The following is a 22,766-nucleotide window of genomic DNA, read 5'->3' as shown; positions in this document are numbered from 1 at the left end:
TTATTGTCCAATGCGTATTTAATTGCTTTGTGTGTTAAATCTTCGTCGTTTAATTGTGAACCATTATCAAACTTAAGTCCATTGTTAATTTCGGATAACCTTTTTGAGTGTTGATATGTAGACTGTGTGAATATTGACAATAAAACGTGTATTTCGAACGTGTTGAACAGTTCGTTCCCGAAACTTAGTCATGTTTAACCGGGTTGAAGGCCGTGAAGTCCTACATTTAGTTTGACATTGATATATATATAAACTGGATACGGACAATGACACGCAGCGCGCATACGCTATCAGTGTTTTAACATGTAACATTAGATTATTTATACATTCATTGGAAAGATTTACAAAAAGATTTCAAACTGATTTAGATTTAAACCAGTGTTGATAAGGCGGGGAACCAAATGATGACGTATCTAAAGATGTAGATTAGATTTCAACGATTAAGCGTATAACTACTTATTGATGGCCGTTTGGCGATTTCATCGGCTTAAATTAAGGTAATAATCTTATATTAAGACTTATTTAAGAATATGCATCCTGTTTTGTTAGTTACTGACCTTGTTCACTAGACGTGAAGCGATCAAAACCGACACAAAGGCACCCCCTGATTTAGCAGAACTCCTTGTTCACGAAGCCGTTTCAATAAAGGAAAAATCAATAACTTCAATAATCTTAAACATAGATAAACTTCACAAACGGCAACACACTGATTTGATCTTTTAATTTGACGACTAAAATCGGCTTAGATCTTTACTGCAACGGACCCCTGGCTAGTAAAGATAATGATATTGAATCTAATTGATGACTCTGACGCTGGCAAATGTTAAAGGCGTCTCTTCAAGACTGTGTCACCTTTTTGAAGGTATGTAAAGATACAAGAAACCGTCTCACATACCATGTAATTATCGTACAAAAAATGAATAATAGTTTTAATAGACGTCCATTTGTATTTATATGAATTTTGGTTTTGGCCGACTCGTATGTCCATACTCACTGCCGTTAAGTCAGTGGTGAACGTAGCACAGAGTTTTTAAGCAATCCCACCTTGTTTTGCCAGTGCTGACTGTGTCTGTAACGTGTCGGCTGTATGTTCAATCGATGTCTTAGAGCTTAAAGGGATCGCTCTTTAATTTTCCTCAGGCTACTTTGCCTAATGATTGAAACACATTATTGAAACATGATTGGTAAGTTAAAACATAATCAACCAATCAAGTCCAAGGCTCAAAGATTACTCATTGCTTTGAATAGACTTCAATCACTTTAATTATGAATGGCCTTCTCGTACGGAAGCTTGTATATTGGCGATTTAAAAATCTGGTTTCAATAAAGGATTTTAGTCATAACTTCAATAGTCTTAAATCTCTATCGGAAACCAACCATGACTTCTCCCAGACTATGAATTTCAATAAGTAAACACAAAAACTTTTTAATGAGAGATTTTTTATTTTGGTTTGTCAGTAAATGGCATGGCTCTTTGAAAAACACAATACATGTAACACACAAACGACACGTCCACTAAGCTGCCGGCAGACTTGGCGGTAAAGGCATGCGTACTTTCTACGTTAATTAAGATATTTACCATCTAATAAAACGGACGAAAACAAATGCTCATCGCGGTAAACAACGCTGAAGTTATGCTTACTTTTAAAATATAGAATATTGTTCAAATTCACAAAATGTCATTTTTCTTTAACTGATAACGAATTAAACTTTATAGACATTTGGGCCCAACGGCCAAAACAACAAATATGCCCAACCAAGTGAAAACATGTCCTTATTATAAATGCCCAACGGCTCAACATAAAAGTGCCCAGCAGCTAAACCAATCGTAGATTGCCATATACTTGTCCTATAATCAGGAAAGTTTAAATGCTCCGTATGCCATAGGAATCTATGAAAGAGCCGACACTGCCAAAAATAACTTAATATATGTTTTGCACGATACTTTTCAAAACTGAGCCAATCTAATAACAATGAATAACAAACTTTTTGTTAAAAAAAAAATTCTTTGTGTAAAACATGACTATATTTCTACAAGGGTTCGGTTTGCAGTAATATGCAAAAAAAATCATTCTGATATTCTGGCTAAAAACAAGGCATTGCCGGCGTCTGAAAGATGCACCCAATCCGCTTTCAAGAGGGATGTTATTTTATGTGTTAAGTAACGTCCTCCATTTAGACGCATCTTATTCCTTACACCGCAGTTTATTCTACGCCGGGCGTTTCCATTGTCTTTCAGTTGTGTGAAAATCGCCCTTGAGTTCTTGAAAGTATTTGAGAAAAAAAACACTAATTTGTAAAAGGAAACAAAAGTTTAAAGCAAGCAAACATTTTCTCAAGCAAATTTGAGATGATAACAGTTTTAAACATCCCTAAGTCATTTCCACCACAGTGAGTTATAAGAATTACCGGATCATCTGAAACTGTCTCTTCCATAAATCTTATCTCGTTTCCTAAATCACTTAAATTCATGCCCCAAAATCCCTGCCACCACACATTCACGTGCCTGAGCTCACGTTCATTCCACGGTGTATAGCAAAAGTGAATGCCCCATTTACGATTGACGAACCCAGCATCCAAACGTCAGTTGTTGGTCCTAAGCCGGGAATTAATTAAAATACCAATTAACAATATGTTCATACTTTTAAGAGAATACTGGCAGTTCAATGACTGATTCCATTGTGGATATATCCAGTTTATTTGGATTTAAACATACAGTTCATCATCCATTAACATGATCATACATATAAACAATAGTCAATATACCATTTAGTATTACATTTAGAATATATTACACACATATCAAATATATACTATTACTAAGGAAAACATGCATCAAAACATATTATCAAAGGCAATATTATACTTGTATGATTGGTAACAAATATTTAATTTATAAGCATATAGCATAGTTTGAATTCTTATCTTTTATAAAAATACATGATGCAATATGTATCTGAACGCCAGCGTCCGGCCGACACGATGACACGCGGAATCATCAGCCCGCCCGCACAACGACGTTCGTCATTCTAATAACCAGTTTTCACTATTTAAAAACCTGGTTAAAAATTGCTTATGTGAATTTAAAAGACATCATGTTGTCACAAGATTATCTCCCCTAAAACAATCATCTAGTTTGTTTTTTTTGTTTTTGTTTTTTTAAATCGTTTGAATTTTATTTATATTTAATTTTAGGTTTTAGTTAGATTTTCATTCAACTGACAATTTAGTTAATTACCGGCGGATTTGTAAAGCGATCTTTGTTCTCTGGCCTTAAAAAACAACATTGTATTTGTACAGGCTGAAATTGAAAAAGAATCGTAATCGCACGAAGCTTTTGCCTAGTGGCTTATAAAGCGGGGGCAGCAGTTCCCCTTCCCCAACTTTGCCGGCACATGAAGCCTTAAACCGTAACAATTATATTGGCAAAAGTGCACAAAATAAAATGATATCAAGAAACAATCTCCAGCTTCTGATAACACCTCAATCAATCTGAAAATAGAACCAGCATCAAACAACCCAAACCTTATCCATCCATCCTGGTCTCTGGCGCACCCTCGCCTCACGTCGCCGCTGCGGAAAAAAGCATATATATCGTAAGAAACTGCAGGCACCACTTCGTTAATCTTTGCAAATATGATATGACTGCGCGTCTATGATCAACGAAATTAGATTTGAACGATGCTGAAGCTTGCGGTGCGGAAGCCACTGGTGCACATGGGGGTACCATTCCATCCCTCTCACCTGTCGAGTCTGGAATCATAACACACTCTTACTCAGCATCAGACGTTGTGCCAAAACCTGGAAGTCTGGACAAAGCATCCGCATCAATGTTTAACTTACCGGAACGGTACTTGTTGGAAAAATTGAAGGCAGACAAAGCAGCTAGCCATCGCTGTAAAAAAGCATTGGGTTTGGCCGTGGTGAAGGCGTACGTGAACGGATTGTTATCCGGACCTCAATCCGGTTACCATAAAGGTGATCATAAAACGTACTGACCGTTCCAAGGCGGTACCTTACAATCCTTGATAAACATACCTAGTTTTTATATGTAGAATAAATGCAATGTGATGTTTGTGGAGTTTTGTGCTGTTGTTCCATGTTTCTTGTTTGTGATATTTTGTTTTTTGTGCTCAATGCTTGTTTCTGTAGTTTTTCACGTACGTCAACCACTGCCCACTTAAGAAACAAAAACGTTAGCTTATGCGCGGGGTAGTTGCGCTCACTTTGTCTCAAACCACTCGAGGCGTACGCGACAACACGCACGGCTCCATCCACCTTCTGGTATAAAACAGCTACAGCCCGTCTCTACTAGCATCAACGTTAAATATAAATGGTCTGGAGAAATCAGCACTGGAGCAGAACATAGCTTTTGAATGATAAAATCAAATGCATGTAACTGTTTCTCGCCCCAAATCCAGTGAACAGGGCTTCTGGATTGCTTCTGCTTTAGAAGGACCATCTACCAGCAGCTCATTCAGAGAATTTGCCAGCTACGCAAAGTTATGAATAAAACTTTTATTTAGTTTATTAAAACTTTCCAAGGTATCGCTGATAATTTCGTCTGGATATATCAGATATCCTTTAGATGCAGCTCACCCATACAGCGCTCCATGAGCGTCTGGAATGTGGCTGGGGCGTAAGTTAAACCTAAAGTAATCCTTTGGCATTCGTAAAATCCCAAAGGATCTACAGAAAATGCCGTCCTAGGCTTATCAGACTCCTTCATCGCACATTGCCAATACCAACTGTGAAGATCAAGTTTGCGGAAGAACTTAGAACACGACAAAGAATCAATGGTCTCGTCGATCCCGTTAGCGTCCATCACATTTCTTCAGGTGGTTTACGAACCTCCTCAAACATTCCCAGTGTAATCCTTCTATATGGTTCATTAAAAGGAGTTGGATCTGTCAAGTTGATCTCATGTTCTACCAAAGAAATACATCCAAACTATGTAAAACCAGGCGAAAACAGATCCTTTCAATCAGAAAGAAAGTCCTTGGCTTTAATCTGATCTCCCTCAGAAAGTAAACACCTGACTCCTCAAGACTTTTCAGAATTCCGTTAACTTTCCCTCAAAAGGATCAACCTGTCGAACTTCATCGACTTTTTACAAAGAACACAGCACAAATTTCGGCAGAAGTGTAATGGGCCGTGCATACTCCCGGTTGATTTTAGCCCCTTCTTGTTTATTCACCCGGCTTATTAGAACTATTACCAGAATATGAACCTGACCTAGGACCACCTCTACCTTTACCTGGTTCCTCCAGCTTCCCCACCCTGGTGTTAAGCTGCTTCATCAGCGTACTCAGCTCATGTAAGTGTTGAAGCATCTTGTGTTCCACAATATTCATATGTTCAATCTCAGTAAGCTGCTTGTTCTGAACTGGCTGACCAGATAAATCACCATACAGTGTAACAATAAATCATTGAATGAAATATCACAACAAATTCACTTATTTAACAATCAAAGTCGCAATTATTTAATAAAGTTATCATAAAATGTCAGTAGATTCACTTGATGAATGTATAAACTGTATATGAAATTGTCACTCTAGATATTTTCATTAAAATGTATTCCAAGTTGTTGAAATAAATGTTAAATGACAGTTTGAGAATTTTCAAAAGGTGAAGGTCACTATCACTGACGAAAGATGAAGCTCAAAATCATGTTAGTTATCAATGCAAGATTGCAAATGCGAATTAAATCAATCACTCACATATAAAAAATCACAATACCCGCATTGGTAGTCCATGACAATGCATATAATCACTAACATGTGTAGAAATATTCAACCTATGCCAGCTTTCCAATGTTTACAATACCACTTCCGGAAGAAAGCGTTACACTAAGCGCTGTCACATGGCAGACCACGTGGTAATGGAACCCGCCGCAGCGATTGGCTGATAAAGAATCGCACTTACGAAGTTCGACCCAGACTAACAATCCCAAACTGCAAACGCTCAGCGAAGTCCAACAGCAATACAAACCCGAGTCCAAACTGGTCACCAAATGTCGCACCCAGGCGTGCTGAATAATAGAAAACAAAACACATCTGTACTGTTCAGATTGCCATGGACGTGTGCCTCGAGACAAATACACAATATATGACATAATACAAACATACAGTACTGTTAAGACCAAACTTGACAGTAAGGGCACTTTTTGTGCAATCTTAGGTCACCAGAATTGCATAAGTGTAAGGCAAGGGTTAGCCAAGGGAAAGACTAAATGGAGACAAGGGGCTGAGCATATAAGGCTTCTTCAGTCTATGAAAATGTTATCTTTACAATTAAACTTAGCCTGATGTGTGAAGTTTCAACATATAATTTAATATTATTTTATATATAAAGAATAAGGCTTAAACTATAGCGCCTTATTTGAATGTACTTCTTGTATACATGTCAACTAGTATGCGATGTACCATATCAGATATTAATTATGCATTACTGTATTTCTGTATTATAAATTGTGATGAATTGCATGATTATCAACCACATTAAGTTGCATATATAAATATTGAACAGCTTAAACATGTACTAAACAAATATATTAGGTAATATCATTGTATATGTTTATCAATTGAAAATACGTTTTGCTCATCATAATTTGAGGAAATATATATATATATTATATATATTTTGATAATATTTGAAATAGTTAAACATTAAAGTTCACGCCTTATTGTTCCAAGTTTGAACTGTGAAAGTGCTGTGCCATTGTTGATTTATTCAAGGGATATATAAACCAAGATTTTCTTCCATTTATTCTGAATCTTTCAACTTTATGTTTATTCTTGTGTTGCAAATGTGTTCGAATTTAAGATGACAGTCAGACCGCAATGATTATCAAGTAAGTACACCATTATTAATTATAGTTGAAATTTCTATATTGTACCCAGATTTTATAATTGCATTTCTAATTTGAAACTCCATATAATATTGATAAACACTAATTTTAGAGGTTTAGTGTATTTGGTATTGCAGCTTCATTATAAAATTAAATACTATCCATTGAAGGCGTAATTTAAGCTTTCTTTAAGTGCCCGCACACCCTCCCCATAGTACACAATTCTGTGTGTTGATCTTTATCTTGATTTTTATCTTTATTGGCTGCAGCTGTCTATCAAATCCCAGATTTGTCAGTGTTAGCTGTGCAGTACTGGAGGTTTTATTAAAGAAATCAACAGAACATCTGATCGTTTCATTTTGTTAACTTTTTAAATCATATTAAAATCATTATGCTTTATAGTAAGAATAAGAGTAATGTGAGATGTTATATATTATAGCCCATTAATATGATTTATATTGTTCAGCATAAATGGAATAAAAAACTTTTTACTTTATTTGTTTATTATATTCTTCCCATCAGTCAAATTAATACATTGCCTATGCATACATTGTTTATGCAAGAATCGGTTATGTATTAATGAGACAATGATATTTTCTACTCTAAAAGTGTCAACTCTTAATGGCCCTGAGCCAATAAACAAATACCCAGTAAATTGGCCCTTGCAATGACATTAGTGCAATAAACAAGGGATGCACAACAGAGAATTAACATGACAATCATTCCTTAAACTAGGCTTTTAAGGAAACTTAAATCTATATCTATATCATCATTTTCAATCAAAGTGTTAAGAGTATAGATGTAAAAAAACAGTTTGTTTCTTACCATTTTAATTATGTACATCTTATTAGGTGAAAAGACTACATATTTTTTTAACAAACATAAAATTGCAATTGGTAGATAATATGCTGTTTTTTTTTAAATATCGACAATGCATGTCATGTATTTTTACATCAAATAGAAAGTTATAATATGAACGCATATTCATTTTAATGCCTACCCCTTTTGAGTCCTTTTTAATGTTATCATAGCAGGGTTCCTGACGCTTCCTGTGTATTGTTAATTGAATCTGACCTATCTGGGCTGACACTATTACAATGGTAATCTCATTACAAAAGTACAAAAGCATGAATAAGCTGTTTTATAATTTTGCTAAAATTCAATTCATTTTAATATCTGGTTTTTGGGTCATTTGGTAGAATATTTCCCTTTTGTGCTCTTACTTATGAAATTATGCTTGGGTTATGGGGCTTACACTTATAGACAATCTCTTTCAAAACATTTAATTCAGCTTACGCATTTATCATTTCACAGAATTCAAAAAACAGTCTCAACTCGAGGAGTTATTTTGTTAAAAACTTGTTTAATCGTTTGTGTCAGTTGGAAGATATGTTTATGAAAAATGCAAGTGAGCAAATCAGCTATGGACTGCAGAAGGGACGTATTCCCAGTGAGAAGAATGATGCGATACGCACAGAGGTGATGTGAGCACTCCCATGCATTCCATCAGAAGAGAAATATATGAGGTCGGAATGTGTGCATGTAATAGACAAAAACAATGTGTACTTGTGGGCAGTTGTTGAGAAGAAATTTGACATTTCATCTGTGCTTGATTACATTTGTTAAGGGGGCAAAACTGTGTTGTAAATATAATGTGTTGTAAATATTATGATAGTTATAGTGCCGTTCACTTATATACGTAGTGACTAATGACTTTAATTAAATGTCTGAATTACCAAAAAAAAATACAATTGTTCAGATGTTACAATAGTTACACAATAATATTATATAACACTCCTATTTCAAAATATTGGCTTACAAATAAATTTATTTATTTAAGAAATGTTTTATTCTTTTTTCATCTGCATTAAAATTAAAAATTGACAAACAAGACCAGTGAATGACAGGTATAAACCCCTTGTCTTTACTTAATGGCCCAGTTAAATGGCTTTACATCCATAAAGCCATCAATAAATACTAAAATATTTTATTAGTTAAATAATGAACTGGTAGAGGAAATGATCTTATCTGAGAAATCAATATAGAAAGGCCAATCTGAGTGGACCAGAAAATCAATACTGGCTCATCTAATAAACTATAGACTACATTAGTTTATCCATAGTGCACATCTTGTTTACTAGGAGTGCACTCCAAGTGCACAAGGGTGTAAAATTTGGCCTTAACTACTGTGAAATGGAATGTAAATGACGTTTACCTGAATGAAAGCAACTTTTAAGTTTTTTGGAAGAAAACAAAACATGTATGTACTGTTTAGATTTCTATTAACGAGTGCTTGGATTCCTCGTGTAAATGTTATATGTTACAGTTTAGGTTATATACGTAATAAGGAAGTAAAAATGATAGTGATGTATGATTAAGTGTGAATAAGGAAGTGAAAATATGATAACAAACAGGCAGACTGAAAGTGAAAGCAAAAGGTTAGTTATGAGGTTAGACACATAAAGGGACAAATACAATGTCAAACACATCGACAAATGACCCGGCGACAATATATTTATCTAAACTTTGATAAAATCATTAAATAATGAAACTTACCGTGAAAGGGAATATTTGTTGACACTGAATGTTATCAGAAATGAAAAATACAGCGTCCTTTTATTCTCAATATGTTATTTTGACTTTATTTTCATCGAGTTATTACTTCCTTCCGGTTGTCATTCGCTGCAAGCAGAAAACTTGGAATAGGAAAATATTGAGTTTATCACTGAATAAAGACAGGTAAGTTAAGATGATCAGAATGTTTGTATGTACTTTTGTGCATAAATATGTCATTGTTACACGACACAGTGAAATATCAGTACGATAATCGTGTAATAAACACAGTAGAGTGCATCGTTTTGACACACCCCTTTGACCACGCCCCCTCTTTAAAAAAATCCAAGGCGTATTAATAATGATGGAGGAACTGTTATTAATGATAAATTACAAAGATAAAATAATAAAACATCCAAAAACTTTTTTAAAATTAATTTTAATTGGACTTTCACTAAGCAAATGACACCTTCATAGCGGAGCTTTCTCGCATTTTTTCCATTGATAAGTGTAACAGAAGATTCAAATGCTCATGATGGACATGTGATGATATATGAGCATCAGATAACAGCACCCCCTCATTTACCATCAGGCGCTGACCACAGAGGAAAGCTTTGACACAGTTCATCAGTTGTAAAGGCATAAATGCTAAGTTACCTAGGACACTTAAACATGCTGCTATATATCAAGTTGCATGACTAATTGGAAGGCCTGTTATTTCCGATAATTTTAATCGTCTATGTGTGTCTGTCACCATTTCATAAATACTTTAATTAAACACTAATAAACGTCTCAAGTTCTAGCAACCATACAAGACATGCCTCTTTGTATGCAATGTAAGTTTGTTCGCAGTCAACTCTATATTTTGAGGATCTGTTATAGGTGGCTTGAAATGGTAGCTATGGTATCCTTTATAACACAGATCTACAACGCAGTTGCCTTTAACATACTAAATGTACCATCGGTTTTGACTCAAAACTGGCTCACTGGTTCTTATCTGAAACATAAAGTATTTAATTGATCAATATAACCTTAAATATATTTACTTAATCTTATGTTTTAAATAGGGCATTGAAATTTCATATCACAAAACATTTTGTTTTACAGTTTGCCTACATGTATACTGATTTCATTTTATCAATAGCAATAGTTTTACTGTCCTTAGCCGACAGAAAGATAACCCAAACGATAAACCTCAACATTTATTTATCGTAGCGTAGTAAAAACTGAAAAATACAAATAAGGCAATCCTAAACACAATTCAATTTATAAATACATATAGTACATTTTTATATTCAATACATATGCAAGTTACATGTACATCAAAACGTATTATCCATTTTAAATTTAAAAAAATCAATAATGTGAATAAATGGTAACACACATGAGATTAACAATCTATTGTTATAAAACAAAACTTCCAGAATTATTTAAACCTACGTCGTGCATACTCTAGGATCAGTGCAAAATGTGAGGATCTTCAATACGCATTCTGTCACTCGGAGCTGTAAATTACCAAAAATATCGATCTTATTCATAATAAAAAACAATAAAACCAACCTTAGATTAATTAAGTCATAGTACACATACATTGAAAGTTTAGTCTTATAAAATTGAGTTAGACACCAATTAATTAATAAACTCTTAGTTAAAAATTATTAAACTCTTAGTTAAAAATCACTACGTCCGAATAACTATAGCATAAGTTTCGTCCGAGGGCGGTGGTAGTTATATGTCAACACTGAACTCACTTACAGATATACATATTAAGATATGATAAACATAATGCTGATAGATTTATAAAAATATACTGACACAATAGGGCAATAAGACTAAATTTAGGGAAAGCTAGAGCTCGCTATAATTTTCAAATGACTAGTAAACAAGGTAGCACACAACAGTTTTCAAAAAAGTGAGGACGTTTTAAACCCGGTTGATAACAATTGAAACAGACAGAAGCGGCTTCAGAAAACTAAAATGACTTTTAGAACAAACATAAGAGGAATAATATGAATAACGTAATACTGTTTCAGTACAATAATTGCTCTTTTGCATCTAAGAGCTTTTCTGGGGGTTCATCTATTTTACCTTTTTTAGTTTACTTCTTTACAGCTTGTTTTTGTTGTTTTGGTTTCCCCATTACTAAACATAGCAATTCAAGTTACATGTATATTTAGATATAAACTTTATAATACAATAATTAACAAGGAAATAAAAGATTTTAAACCTTAAAATTTACATCGAAAATATCATAAATCCATCCTGGAAATGTCAAAATGATCATTCAACACATTAAAATGATTACTGGCTTAAATAATAAACTTGTTTTACAAAGATACCAACAGCTCATACGTTTGATAAAATCCCCCATTGAGTCTCAGTTTGAGAGTAACTTGACCCATAACTACCTGATTGATCATTTTCATATCTTAACATGTGGCAATTAACACAGTTGGCGAACTTAATTTTTCTACTTTGGGTTATATAAATGAACATTTTGACGTATAGTTATGGTTCATTAAAATAATAATTAATGGTAAAACTTCGCTGTCTTTACGGAAAAGTTTCCCGTACTTTTTCAAGAGCAAGTGCGCATGTCAGATTGACTTTCATAAAATTAAGTTGTGAAAGTCGAAATTTGTATATAAAAACTTGTTGGATTTTTTTTTTAAATCTTTAAATACCAACTGTTTACAATTTTTTGATTCAAAATTATCATATATGAATTTTTTCAATTGCCTTGATCCAAAACTAACCAAGATCCGGAATACACCAAACAAGTATTAATATTTCCTGTAGACGTGTTGTTTATTAACATGGTACACACACTTTTGAAAAAGTGTAGGAAGCTATGGGTTAATGACGTGTCGAAAGGAAAAAGTATGGTGTCCAAGAAACAGTTTCAATAACAAAAGCAAACTTTAAAGATTTCATTGTCTTAGTTTGTGTTTGTGTTGAAACTGGTGTAGGTTTCTGTACAATATAGTGGCATTCAATTTGATGTGATATTCACCATGGCTTTAAACAAAAACGGAGGTATAAAATTTTGTTTTGGTCAAGCCAGTGGACGAAATTCAACCATAAAGATCTAAAAGAGACGCGTATGTCACACAAAACAAACTAAAATACTAGAAAAAATATCAACTAATATAATATAAAACGCTATCAAATTGTCAGAAAACAAGTTTCTTCTAATAGGAAATATCTTACTAACTTTGTGGTGAAACGTTTACTTGTTTTGAAAAGTGAATAAATCAAAATTATTAAGAATATCCGAGTTTAAATCATCAAGGCATAATTCAAAATTGACTTGGAATAGAAAAATGAAATTTTTGGAGCATTAATATCATATGTGTGACTGTGTTAAAACGCAAAAAGTAGTTGAAAAGGGTATGTCACCGTATGTTCTGAAGTCAGAGACTAAAAAATGTGGCCTGTTTTCAAACAGTAAAGTTCATGACAATGGTTTGAAAGACATTAATGTTCGAGCTGTCTGGGGCACAATAACATCAGGTAGAGGTCCAGCCCAGTTATTTTAGCTATGCGTCCAATAAATAAATAACTGCTAAACTAGCCTATGTTAACGCTTCTATTGCACTGAGAGGAGAAATCGATAGATATCGCGGTTAGCCTGATAATCTCCAAAGTTGCCAATGTTTGTCCTTTCAACCAGGGTTGAAGAAACTGATAGGGTTTTGCCAAGACATTATCTTTGCCATTTCATTATTATTATTAAATGTCATTATATCTTTATTCTGTGGTGTGTTTTGTTAACGTTCAATATCGCGTAAAACTATTCTGAAAGACTGATGTTAGCATTTTCCCCGAATTGTTAATGAGGGCATATCTGTCGTAATCATGTATATTAAACAATGCCAAACAGGGTCCTCTTATGTTATTTTCAAATGATATAAGTCACGATTCATCGGGTTTTCGGTGGATTTCTCCTTTAAAGTTGTCACACACTGGCTCATCTTAATCATTAATTGGTGGATCAGGTGCCCGGTTTCTTCCTGGAAAGTAGTCACAGTTTTATCAATACAAAAGTTGTTATTACTTTCATATTCAGTGAAAAGTGCCCTTTACTTATTCATCAAAGCAGAAATATCGTCAGTCAAAAATGAAGTTGCGCCATTAAGGCATGATATATACAGTATTAAAGAGGACCTTAATAACGTAAATACTAAAATTGGTACAATAGAGAGCAAACAATCAGAAACCAATCATAAATTAACATATCTCGAGGATAATATATCAACCATCGAATACAATACATGCGTCCTCCAATCAGATATGGGAATGTTGTCAATGAATGATGAACGGAATGGTGAACGGCTTGATAGGGCGGAACAGCAGTTAAATAGGATAGATACAGAGAGACTTAAGTGTTCTTTGCGCGTCTTTGGGGTACCTGAAGGGGAAACGGATGACTCTAATTTATTTGACGTCGTAAATGATAACCTTTTTGCGTCATGAAAGTGACGGTTTGTCAAAGTCTTGTATAGAATCGGCTAAACGCATCGGCGAAAAGAATGATTTGAACCCTAGAATGATCATTGTAGAATTTAAAACGGCTGTTGACAAATTCAAGCTATTTGGGTATCGCGATGATTTGCGGGCTAGGGGGATTCGTATTTCCAATGATCTATCTTTTTCACAAAGGCAACACTTAAAGGATGTCACTAAGCGCGGCCTTGTTGGTTATTTTAAGAATGGCGAGTTGATTATCAAGAAGAAAGATACATCTTCGAACAATGAAAGCGGACGTGTTTTTCGACGAGGAAATCGACGTCTACCAACTATTGATGAACGCGCTGAACAAGCAAATATGGATGTTACATCTGCTGATAATTATTCTGAATATGGTAAATAGGGAAGTGGTCAAGGCCCAAATCAGTTTGAAAATTTGAGATATTACATATATTTTTTGACCTGGAATATTGAAGGACTTAAATCTAAATTCCATGTTGATGAGTTCATTTCTTTTATGTCACATTATGATCTTATTGGATTTGTAGAAATATGGGATGTCGATAGTAACTACTGCACACAGCATATGGTTGACTATGACTTTATTAGTAGTAATATAAAATTGTCTAGTGTTGGAGGAAGATGTATGGGCGGAGTAACGGTTTTTGTTAGAAAATCATTATCAAAGTATATTAAACGGATATGCGAACATTTTGAATATGGGGTTATACTGCAGATTAGTAAACATTTGACTAAAACTTGGAAAGATGTAATTTATATATGCGTCTATTTCCCTCCTGAGAAATCGCCATTATCTCGTACATATAATCAATCAGGGTTTAAAACACTGGAGCAATGTTTAATAGAAAATGAGCTATTGACATTTGATATAATCTTAACAGGGGATTTAAACGCTAGAACTGGATGTGAAAGTGACAATTTAGTACACGTAGACAATGTGCCACAACTACACGAATATGCTGATTTTATTTGATAATAGCGAAGATACTTTAAGGCATTCATGTGACAGATTAGTTAATAAATTTGGCCGAGAATTACTTGATACATGCAAAACATTCGGTCTCTCAATAGTAAATGGTCGGTTTGGAAGTAACGAATATACCTTTATGAACAGAAATGGATGTAGTGTAGTGGACTATTTCATTGTTTTAAAAGATATGATGCCTATCATTGACAATTTTAGAGTTCTACAATCTGAAGAAAGTTGCCACATGCCTATAGCAATAAAATTAAAGACAGATTTTAAAAGTACGATAGGAAATGATAAAGAGCAAAATAAAAGCAAGTTCTATAATCTAAACAACACAACAGCTGGAAATTATGAAGATATCCTTATTCAAAATATTAATGAAGGGCAATTTGAAGAATTGAATAATATGTTAATTGATGACAATACAGATATAGACATTATTGTAGAAACACTTGAAGACAAAATATTGCTTTCTAGTGAAACATTTTTAAAATCAGTTAAATCAAAACGATCAACAAAATCCTGGTTTGACAATGAATGTCACAAAGCTAAGAAAACAACTAGAAAGTTCCTACGCGCTTTTAGACTTAATAAAAGCCAAATTAGTCTCGTAGAATATACCAATAAGAAAAAAGCTTATAAGCTACTATGTAGGCGAAAACGATATCAGTATGAGAGGAATTACACCAAGAAATTGGAGCAGAATATTAATAACTCTAAATTGTTTTGGGGTGAAATTAAGAAATTATCTAACAATTGCTATGTTGACAGTTCTAATATTTCCTTAGATACATGGTATGAACATTTCAAACAGTTATTTTCTTCTACCGACTCGAGCGGCAACGCAGAACCGATGGGAGAACGCCAACCAGATGACAGTGTTGACGATATTACAGACTATATTTTTAATTCCCCTATTACTGACATTGAAATAATAGAAAGTGTGAAACATCTTAAGACTGATAAGGCAGTTGGTGGAAATTTGAAGCCAAGACATTTAATATATGGTATTAAACCGCTGCTTCCATTTATTGTTAATCTTTTTAATAGAATATTCACTACGGGTACATTCCCAACAGCATGGACAGAAACAATTATTATACTTGTTTATAAAAAGGGAGATAAGTACAATACTAATAACTTTCGAGGTATTGCACTCATTGATGTGTTGAGTAAAATATATATATCAATTTTAACTGCACGTCTGACATTTTATGTTGATATGTACAGTAAATTATGTGAGTCACAAGCAGGGTTTAGAACCAATTATAGTACAATTGACAATGCATTTACTATGTTATCTTTCATAAGTAAACAACTATATGTCCGAAAGAAACCTTTGTATGTCGCCTTTATTGATTTTCAAAAGGCATTTGATTCAGTTATTAAACAAAAATTGTATGATGTTATTAGCCAGAATGGTGTAAAGGGAAATTTGTACAATGCTATTAATGCTATATATTCTTCTGTTAAAGCTTATGTTAAAACGGATGAAGGATGTTCAGATGTATTCACATGCCCTGTTGGTCTACGTCAGGGTTGCAGTCTTAGTCCTGTTTTATTCTGTATGTTCATAAATGAGTTATCTGTATTTATGTCTAATAATGATGTCAGAGGTATTCAACTTTTTCCGGATTATACAGAGATATTCTTATTGATGTTTGCTAATGACATAGCTCTACTGTCGGATACGATAAGTGGGTTACAAAAGCAAATTAATTTACTGCATAAATATTGTCTAGAAATGAAGCTTACTGTTAATATTGATAAATCAAAAGTTGTTGTTTTTAAAAATGGTGGTAGAATCGCCAGAAGTGAGAAATGGGTGTACAATAGCAGATGTATAGAAGTTGTAAATGGTTTTACGTATGTTGGTGTTCATTTTACAAGTAGATTGTCAATGTATAAAATGTCAGAATCTGTTGCCCTTAAGGCAAGACGTGTACTAAATCATATCTATGTTTCTCTGCAGAATTTGTGTTATGTGCCTTACTCGATGTACTATAAAATATTTGATACTAAAATAAGACCTATTCTATTATATGGATCAGAGCTGTGGGGACTAAAACATATGCAATGTATTGAATCTGTACATGTTACTGCTTGTAAACGATATTTAAAAGTCCCACCCAGTGCATGCAATGATGCTATATTAGCTGATCTTGGGAGATTTCCTATGTTTATTATGTCTGCCAAAAGATGTTTGAAATATTGGATTAGAATCCTGAATTTAAACAATGACAGATATGTTAGGAAATGCTATAATATGCTTTTGTATTATGACAACTTGGGCATTGAATCATGGGTGACACATGTTAGAAAACATTTGTATATAAATGGTTTTGGATATATATGGGAATGCCAATCTGTTGCAAATGAGAAACTTTTCTTGCATCAATATGTTCAAAGGCTAAAAGACCAATATGTGCAAACTTGGAGAGAAAGGATATTCTCGAATAGCAAGTTATTTCATTTTGCAAATTACAAAGATAGCTTTGAAGTTGCATTATATGTACATGTTATTGATATTGTAAAGGTCAGAATCTGCTATGCAAGATTTAGAAGTTCTTGTCACTATCTTATGATTGAAAAGGGGAGGCATTATAAAATAGATAGAGACTATAGATATTGTCCATATTGTGAATGTATTGTCGAGGATGAATTTCATTTCCTTCTTGTGTGCCCCCTTTATTCTAAATTACGTGTTAAATACATATCTAGCATGTATCATGAGTTTCCAACATTGCAAAGATTTTATAATTTGATGTCAAGTCGAAATGAGCTAATTTATAAGAAATACTGCTATGTTTGTATACCATGCTTTTAAACTACGAAATAATTATTTCCATGATTATTATGTATAGGCATATATTTATGTCATTGTGCATAGTGTATTAATCATGAATTGAATGTTATATCAGCATATGAGATTGATAAAACTTTTTGCCATTTTACGCATAGTATATCAATATTACCTTCGTATGTGTTGAATTATAAGAAATGATGCACATTGTTAAATATGTCTATGTACTTACACTGATATGTTTGTAAAATAGAACCAATCTATAATATCTATATTACGTTATGAATAATGAATATTGAATTGCATAATTTTCATGACCTGTCATACCTGTTGTATTGATTTATATATATATATATGTATATGTAAATGATTGGGCCGGAGGCCATATATCATAATAAAATTATATATATATATATATATTCAGCAACGCAGTATTACAGTTGGCTGCTGATCCTCATACATAACAAGGTTGGCATAAAACATTGGTGTAATGATCTTGAGAAACGCGTTCATTTTCTGTACATCTTCTGGAGAAAGTAAGTCAATGCATGTCTTTGACTTGGAGCTTTGAATTATGGAGCAAAAATGACAGGTACTTGCTGTTTCTAAGCATCTCTTTTTGTTCCTGTCTCCCTCTACGAATTGCTGATGCTAGTACTGTGAAAAGATGTTACTATGACTCTTATTTCCAGCACAAAACTTTGCTTTGTCTGACATTAAATTCAGAGTGTGAGGAAAGCAACCAATTTGAATAGCTATGCCGACTGGTTTGCAGCAATTTTCATAATACTTGCATTGTCTGTAAAAATCCCATGTACTTAAAAGCCCCAATCAATTGCAGCATTACTAAGCTCTTCCCTGTCACTTGAGAGCGACTCTTCCAGTTCACGTGTCTGTAGTATCTTGGAGCACATTTCAATGTTTTCTGTGATGCAATAAGCTATGATTGTGACGTAGGACCAAGCAGCAGTACTGGTCTAGAAAATGGTAGTTAATACCTGACATTTCTGTCTTTTCACCCTGAACCACAGTCGTATATCTTTTGGAATTAGGTTTTTTCCTTGAAGTATTTCTTGAAGTAAAGTATCTGTTTCCCTGCCAGTACAAATCGATTTTTCCCTCTGAAGATTCTGGCGACTCTGATTTAGGCTCTATATATTCAGCAATTGTTGCTAGTGGTGTCGGTACGCTAGCCGCATCAGGAACTGAATATTTGACGTTAAATGTGTTCATCAATCTGTTTCTACAACTTTTCTAAACTGACAAAACCAATTGCTACCGCGCCTTACAGAGTAACATTGAAGCTTACAAACTGCGCTTACTTCACAAGACCGAAAATAATAACTTATAGAACTTGTGCAATAACGCTTATAAACTTGACATTACTCCAGTTCATGTAGAAAAGTTAATGTAAAAACTTTTAATGCATGCACGGGTAGGCCTTTTACTGATACTTTTATGTACTATACACAGCACCTTCTCACTCGCTCGCGCACGTACACGCACACGCACGCACACGCACGCACACGCACGCACGCACACGCACGCACGCACGTACGCACGCACGCACGCACACACACACACACACACACACACACACACTTTTTATCCGCCAAGGAAGATCGGAAACAATTAATGGTATAACCTTCATTGTAATTAATGTAGAATAAATTAAAATATAATACACTTCAGTTCTTCGAATAACAGTCTAGTTGAAGGAAATCCTATGCTAAATGCTATGTCCAGTATACCCCAATCACATGGAGTTACCCTCAAACAGCGATGACGTGTTCAGGCTTGATAAAGCCTTGAACCATAACCCCCTTGGCCGGTTTTGGCAAATTGATTTTGTCCGTTCTCATTGATAATCAGTTTTCAAACGGACACTTTAACAGTATGTATTGGAAAAGCACTGCTTGATTAAACCAGTACATGTCCAGGTACTTAAAGAATGTTGTCCAGTCAGAACAATACATAAACTGTATGTTTGTCATGATGTCTAGGCTAGACAACAGGCCTTTTTTCTCTCAATGCCCGACAGCAATCTTTATCTTGTTTTTAGAGTAATAAAGAATCATGACGTCCCGAGTACACAGAGACTTTGTTAAGGAGCCTATGGGAAACAAGTCTGCAACGGCGCTGCCTGGGATCGGTATTGTGGCAGGACGAAACCTGAGTGCGGCAGGATACGCCAAGGTGAGAAATAGTTATCAGTTTGAATGTGTATGCAACAAAACACATTCGTTTGGCTGCTTTTATGAACATCAGTTAAATTCATAATCTACTATGCACAGTCATTTTATGATTGTATTTCAATATATTTCAGGCGTCCAATGTTTTTGGCAAGTTCCTGGTTTTAAACCGAGATGAAACTCAGTTTAAAAAATGGTTAATGAGTACTGCTGGGGCAAATACTGGACAACAGAATCAGTGCTACCAATGCCTTGTAGAGTACAATAGCAAGTGGATGTAGTGACATGTTCTTGTAGTAGTGACATGTTCTTGCAGTGTTTTGACATCTTCATGTAGAAGTGACATGTATTTGTGGTGAGACGTGTTCTTGAATGATGTAAACAGTAAAAAAAATTGTTGTTTGTTTTTTTTGTCAAAAAGCCTCTGACAACCCAATTACTTATGTATTTTAGGCACGTATTGTGTTATCAGACTGTGTGAAAAAGAAAAAAAAAGTAAACTACCTTTACATGGGAACAGACCGAGTAAACAGTTAGCATAGTAATATTACATACATAATAATTAAAGAGAAAATCTTGGGGATCCTGAAGAAACCATATAATTGTGTAAACAGACGCTATTTGTTCAGGTAAATTCGCAAATCCCTATACGATTATGATATTGAGAAGTTAGCAGATATGATTGTGAATTTAACACAATAGACAAATGACGAAATTGCAAAACTTGAAATAAATCTACTGTCTATCAAAACGATGACTCAGAAAACACAGGAGAGTGTAAGCAAACAAATAGATGGGGTAGTGAAAGCACACGCGGATACTGAAAAATCTGACAAAGCTTCTAAAAACAGAGTTACTCAATGAATTAAAGAAACAGATAACCATCGGGATGGAAAAATTAAGAGAACATTTTCAAAAAATGGCAGACGAACTCATTGACACAAATGAGTTACAAATAGAATTAAACAGAATTTCAAACCAACATCGTACTCGGTGATTTGCTCAATATACTACTTTAGACACAAAAGTAGAAGCAAATGATTTTAAAATACAAGAGTGACAGAATCGATTAGTACTGGGGACGAACAATTTAATAAACTCCGTAGAACCGTTAGGATCAACAACAAATACTGCTTAGGTTTTAGCTTTAAAAGGGGAATTTATAAAAAAAAATATGAAAAAATGAATTTAAATGTTGATGAAGGAGTACGTTTATTAGATGAGGTGAAAACTTTAGAAACAAATTAAAAATCGCTAAAACGGATGCTGATGATGTGAATACAATACAGTAAAAAAGAATTGAACTAAAACAGCGACTAAATTGTTTAACCTATATGCTTGGGTTATTCTTTATGGTCAGCTGAAAACTCAAAATATGTCAAAAGTTAACGATACATATACACGTACAGAACATGTAAACCCTGCAATCTTTTCCCTTGGTTAATCTCTTTTATCAAGTGTCACAGTTCTGGAGCTAAACTTTTATCCACCAGCACATGGTGATGGACGAGTGATTCATATCTTTGACTTTTTCAACACAAGCAGACGAGGCAATACTCTTTCAAGATTATTTAAAACTGATGCCTATTATCTTGACATTATGATTCCTATCGGTGTGGCTGTTAACATATCTGGAACAATAAAAGTAGATTATCATTATAATTAATATAAATGGAACAAAACATATTGCTTTAATCCGTAAAGGCTAGACAAATTGATTCATCAAATACACCAAGTGAATTTACAACTAGATTTGACCGACTAATTGTTATGGATAGAAATGAAAAGTATCTTATTGAACTAGATAAGATTAACATAATGACTTATTCATGGTACAATATAGTTCAGATTACAAAAACACAGTAATTAAATATCACAACGGTAAAGAACCTAAAGACATACGTGGTGGAACATATGATTATCATGATGGACTCACCGGGTTTACCCGCTGGTTAACCCACTAGTTCACTAACAGGCTCTGGAATATGGAATTGTGAATATTGGATCCACAATTGCATCAAGAAGTATTCAAACAGCTGCAAAAAAGGCACTTGAAACAGCCGGGAAGGGAGCATTAGACACTGGAGCAAAAGCGGAAGGTGATGAAATGGGAAAATATGTTGAAAATAAGGCGATGGAAAAACTGGGGTCACTTAAAGCAACGCAAGCAAATTAAGTCACACCAACCGGAAATATAATAATGAAAGACTTCAAACAGAAAGAAACATTACACAAACCTACTATTATAGACAGGAATAAAATAATAGAAGAACTTCTGGTTACGGTCAGGAGGTTAAAAACAAACAGATATAGTTAGCGAACAAACAGATTATTAAAATAAAAATATTATAAATAACACATACCAGTTCAAATAGGTACGCCACTTACTCAGCCAGCAGATGGAGCAAGACACACAAGAGTGATTATACTTTTACTATAAATGATAGAAGCTCAAATTGTGATTGGTATTACGGCTACTTTCAAGAAAACCATAAATTAAATAATACAGCAGATTTTTAGAATGTTCATGTGTTATGGATAATTACATGAAACCACCACAGTGGACGCACCTACGCAAAATGGTGCAAGAATCACAAAGCAGCAGACAAAAAGAGTTAACGTTTAGCAGAACATCGAGTGTTAAATCCAAAATATATTTCAAAGGAACAGAAAAAGTACAATTCAAACACGAAACCAACACAACTAGATACATTTAAAGTAAATTCTGATAATACAACTTGTTCATTACATTTTGCTAGACTTGCGATTGGAAATGGTGTCTTTTATCTTGGCTTTGAGTATTCAAGTAATGATATGCCAAGAATATTTAGAGATGCAAATAATTACGACCACAAACTGAAGGATAGAAATACAGGAACATAACTAAATATATCAAATGTTCAGAGT

The 22,766-nt window shown here is 34.0% G+C and overlaps 1 protein-coding gene across 3 annotated transcripts; it reads left to right on the top strand.

Annotated features, from left to right (window-relative positions):
• Nucleotides 1-9,021: 9,021 nt before the first annotated feature.
• On the top strand, nt 9,022-20,247 carry LOC128209860 (barrier-to-autointegration factor-like). 3 transcript variants are annotated; one of them, XM_052914112.1, is made up of 3 exons: nt 9,022-9,110; nt 19,730-19,863; nt 19,994-20,247. In XM_052914112.1, the coding sequence occupies exons 2-3, from the start codon at nt 19,744-19,746 to the stop codon at nt 20,138-20,140; spliced, it is 267 nt and encodes an 88-aa protein (XP_052770072.1). In that variant the 5' UTR covers nt 9,022-9,110; nt 19,730-19,743; the 3' UTR covers nt 20,141-20,247. The 3 variants fall into 3 exon arrangements, with proteins under 3 accessions (XP_052770072.1, XP_052770071.1, XP_052770070.1); XM_052914111.1 differs by lacking the exon at nt 9,022-9,110 and adding an exon at nt 9,119-9,288; XM_052914110.1 differs by lacking the exon at nt 9,022-9,110 and adding an exon at nt 9,296-9,589.
• The last annotated feature ends 2,519 nt before the right edge of the window (nt 20,248-22,766 follow it).

This window comes from Mya arenaria, chromosome 11 (genome assembly GCF_026914265.1).
Source record: "Mya arenaria isolate MELC-2E11 chromosome 11, ASM2691426v1".
Taxonomy (NCBI): domain Eukaryota; kingdom Metazoa; phylum Mollusca; class Bivalvia; order Myida; family Myidae; genus Mya; species Mya arenaria.
Note: the sequence above shows the minus strand (reverse complement) of the source record. Positions and strands in the feature narration are given on the sequence as shown.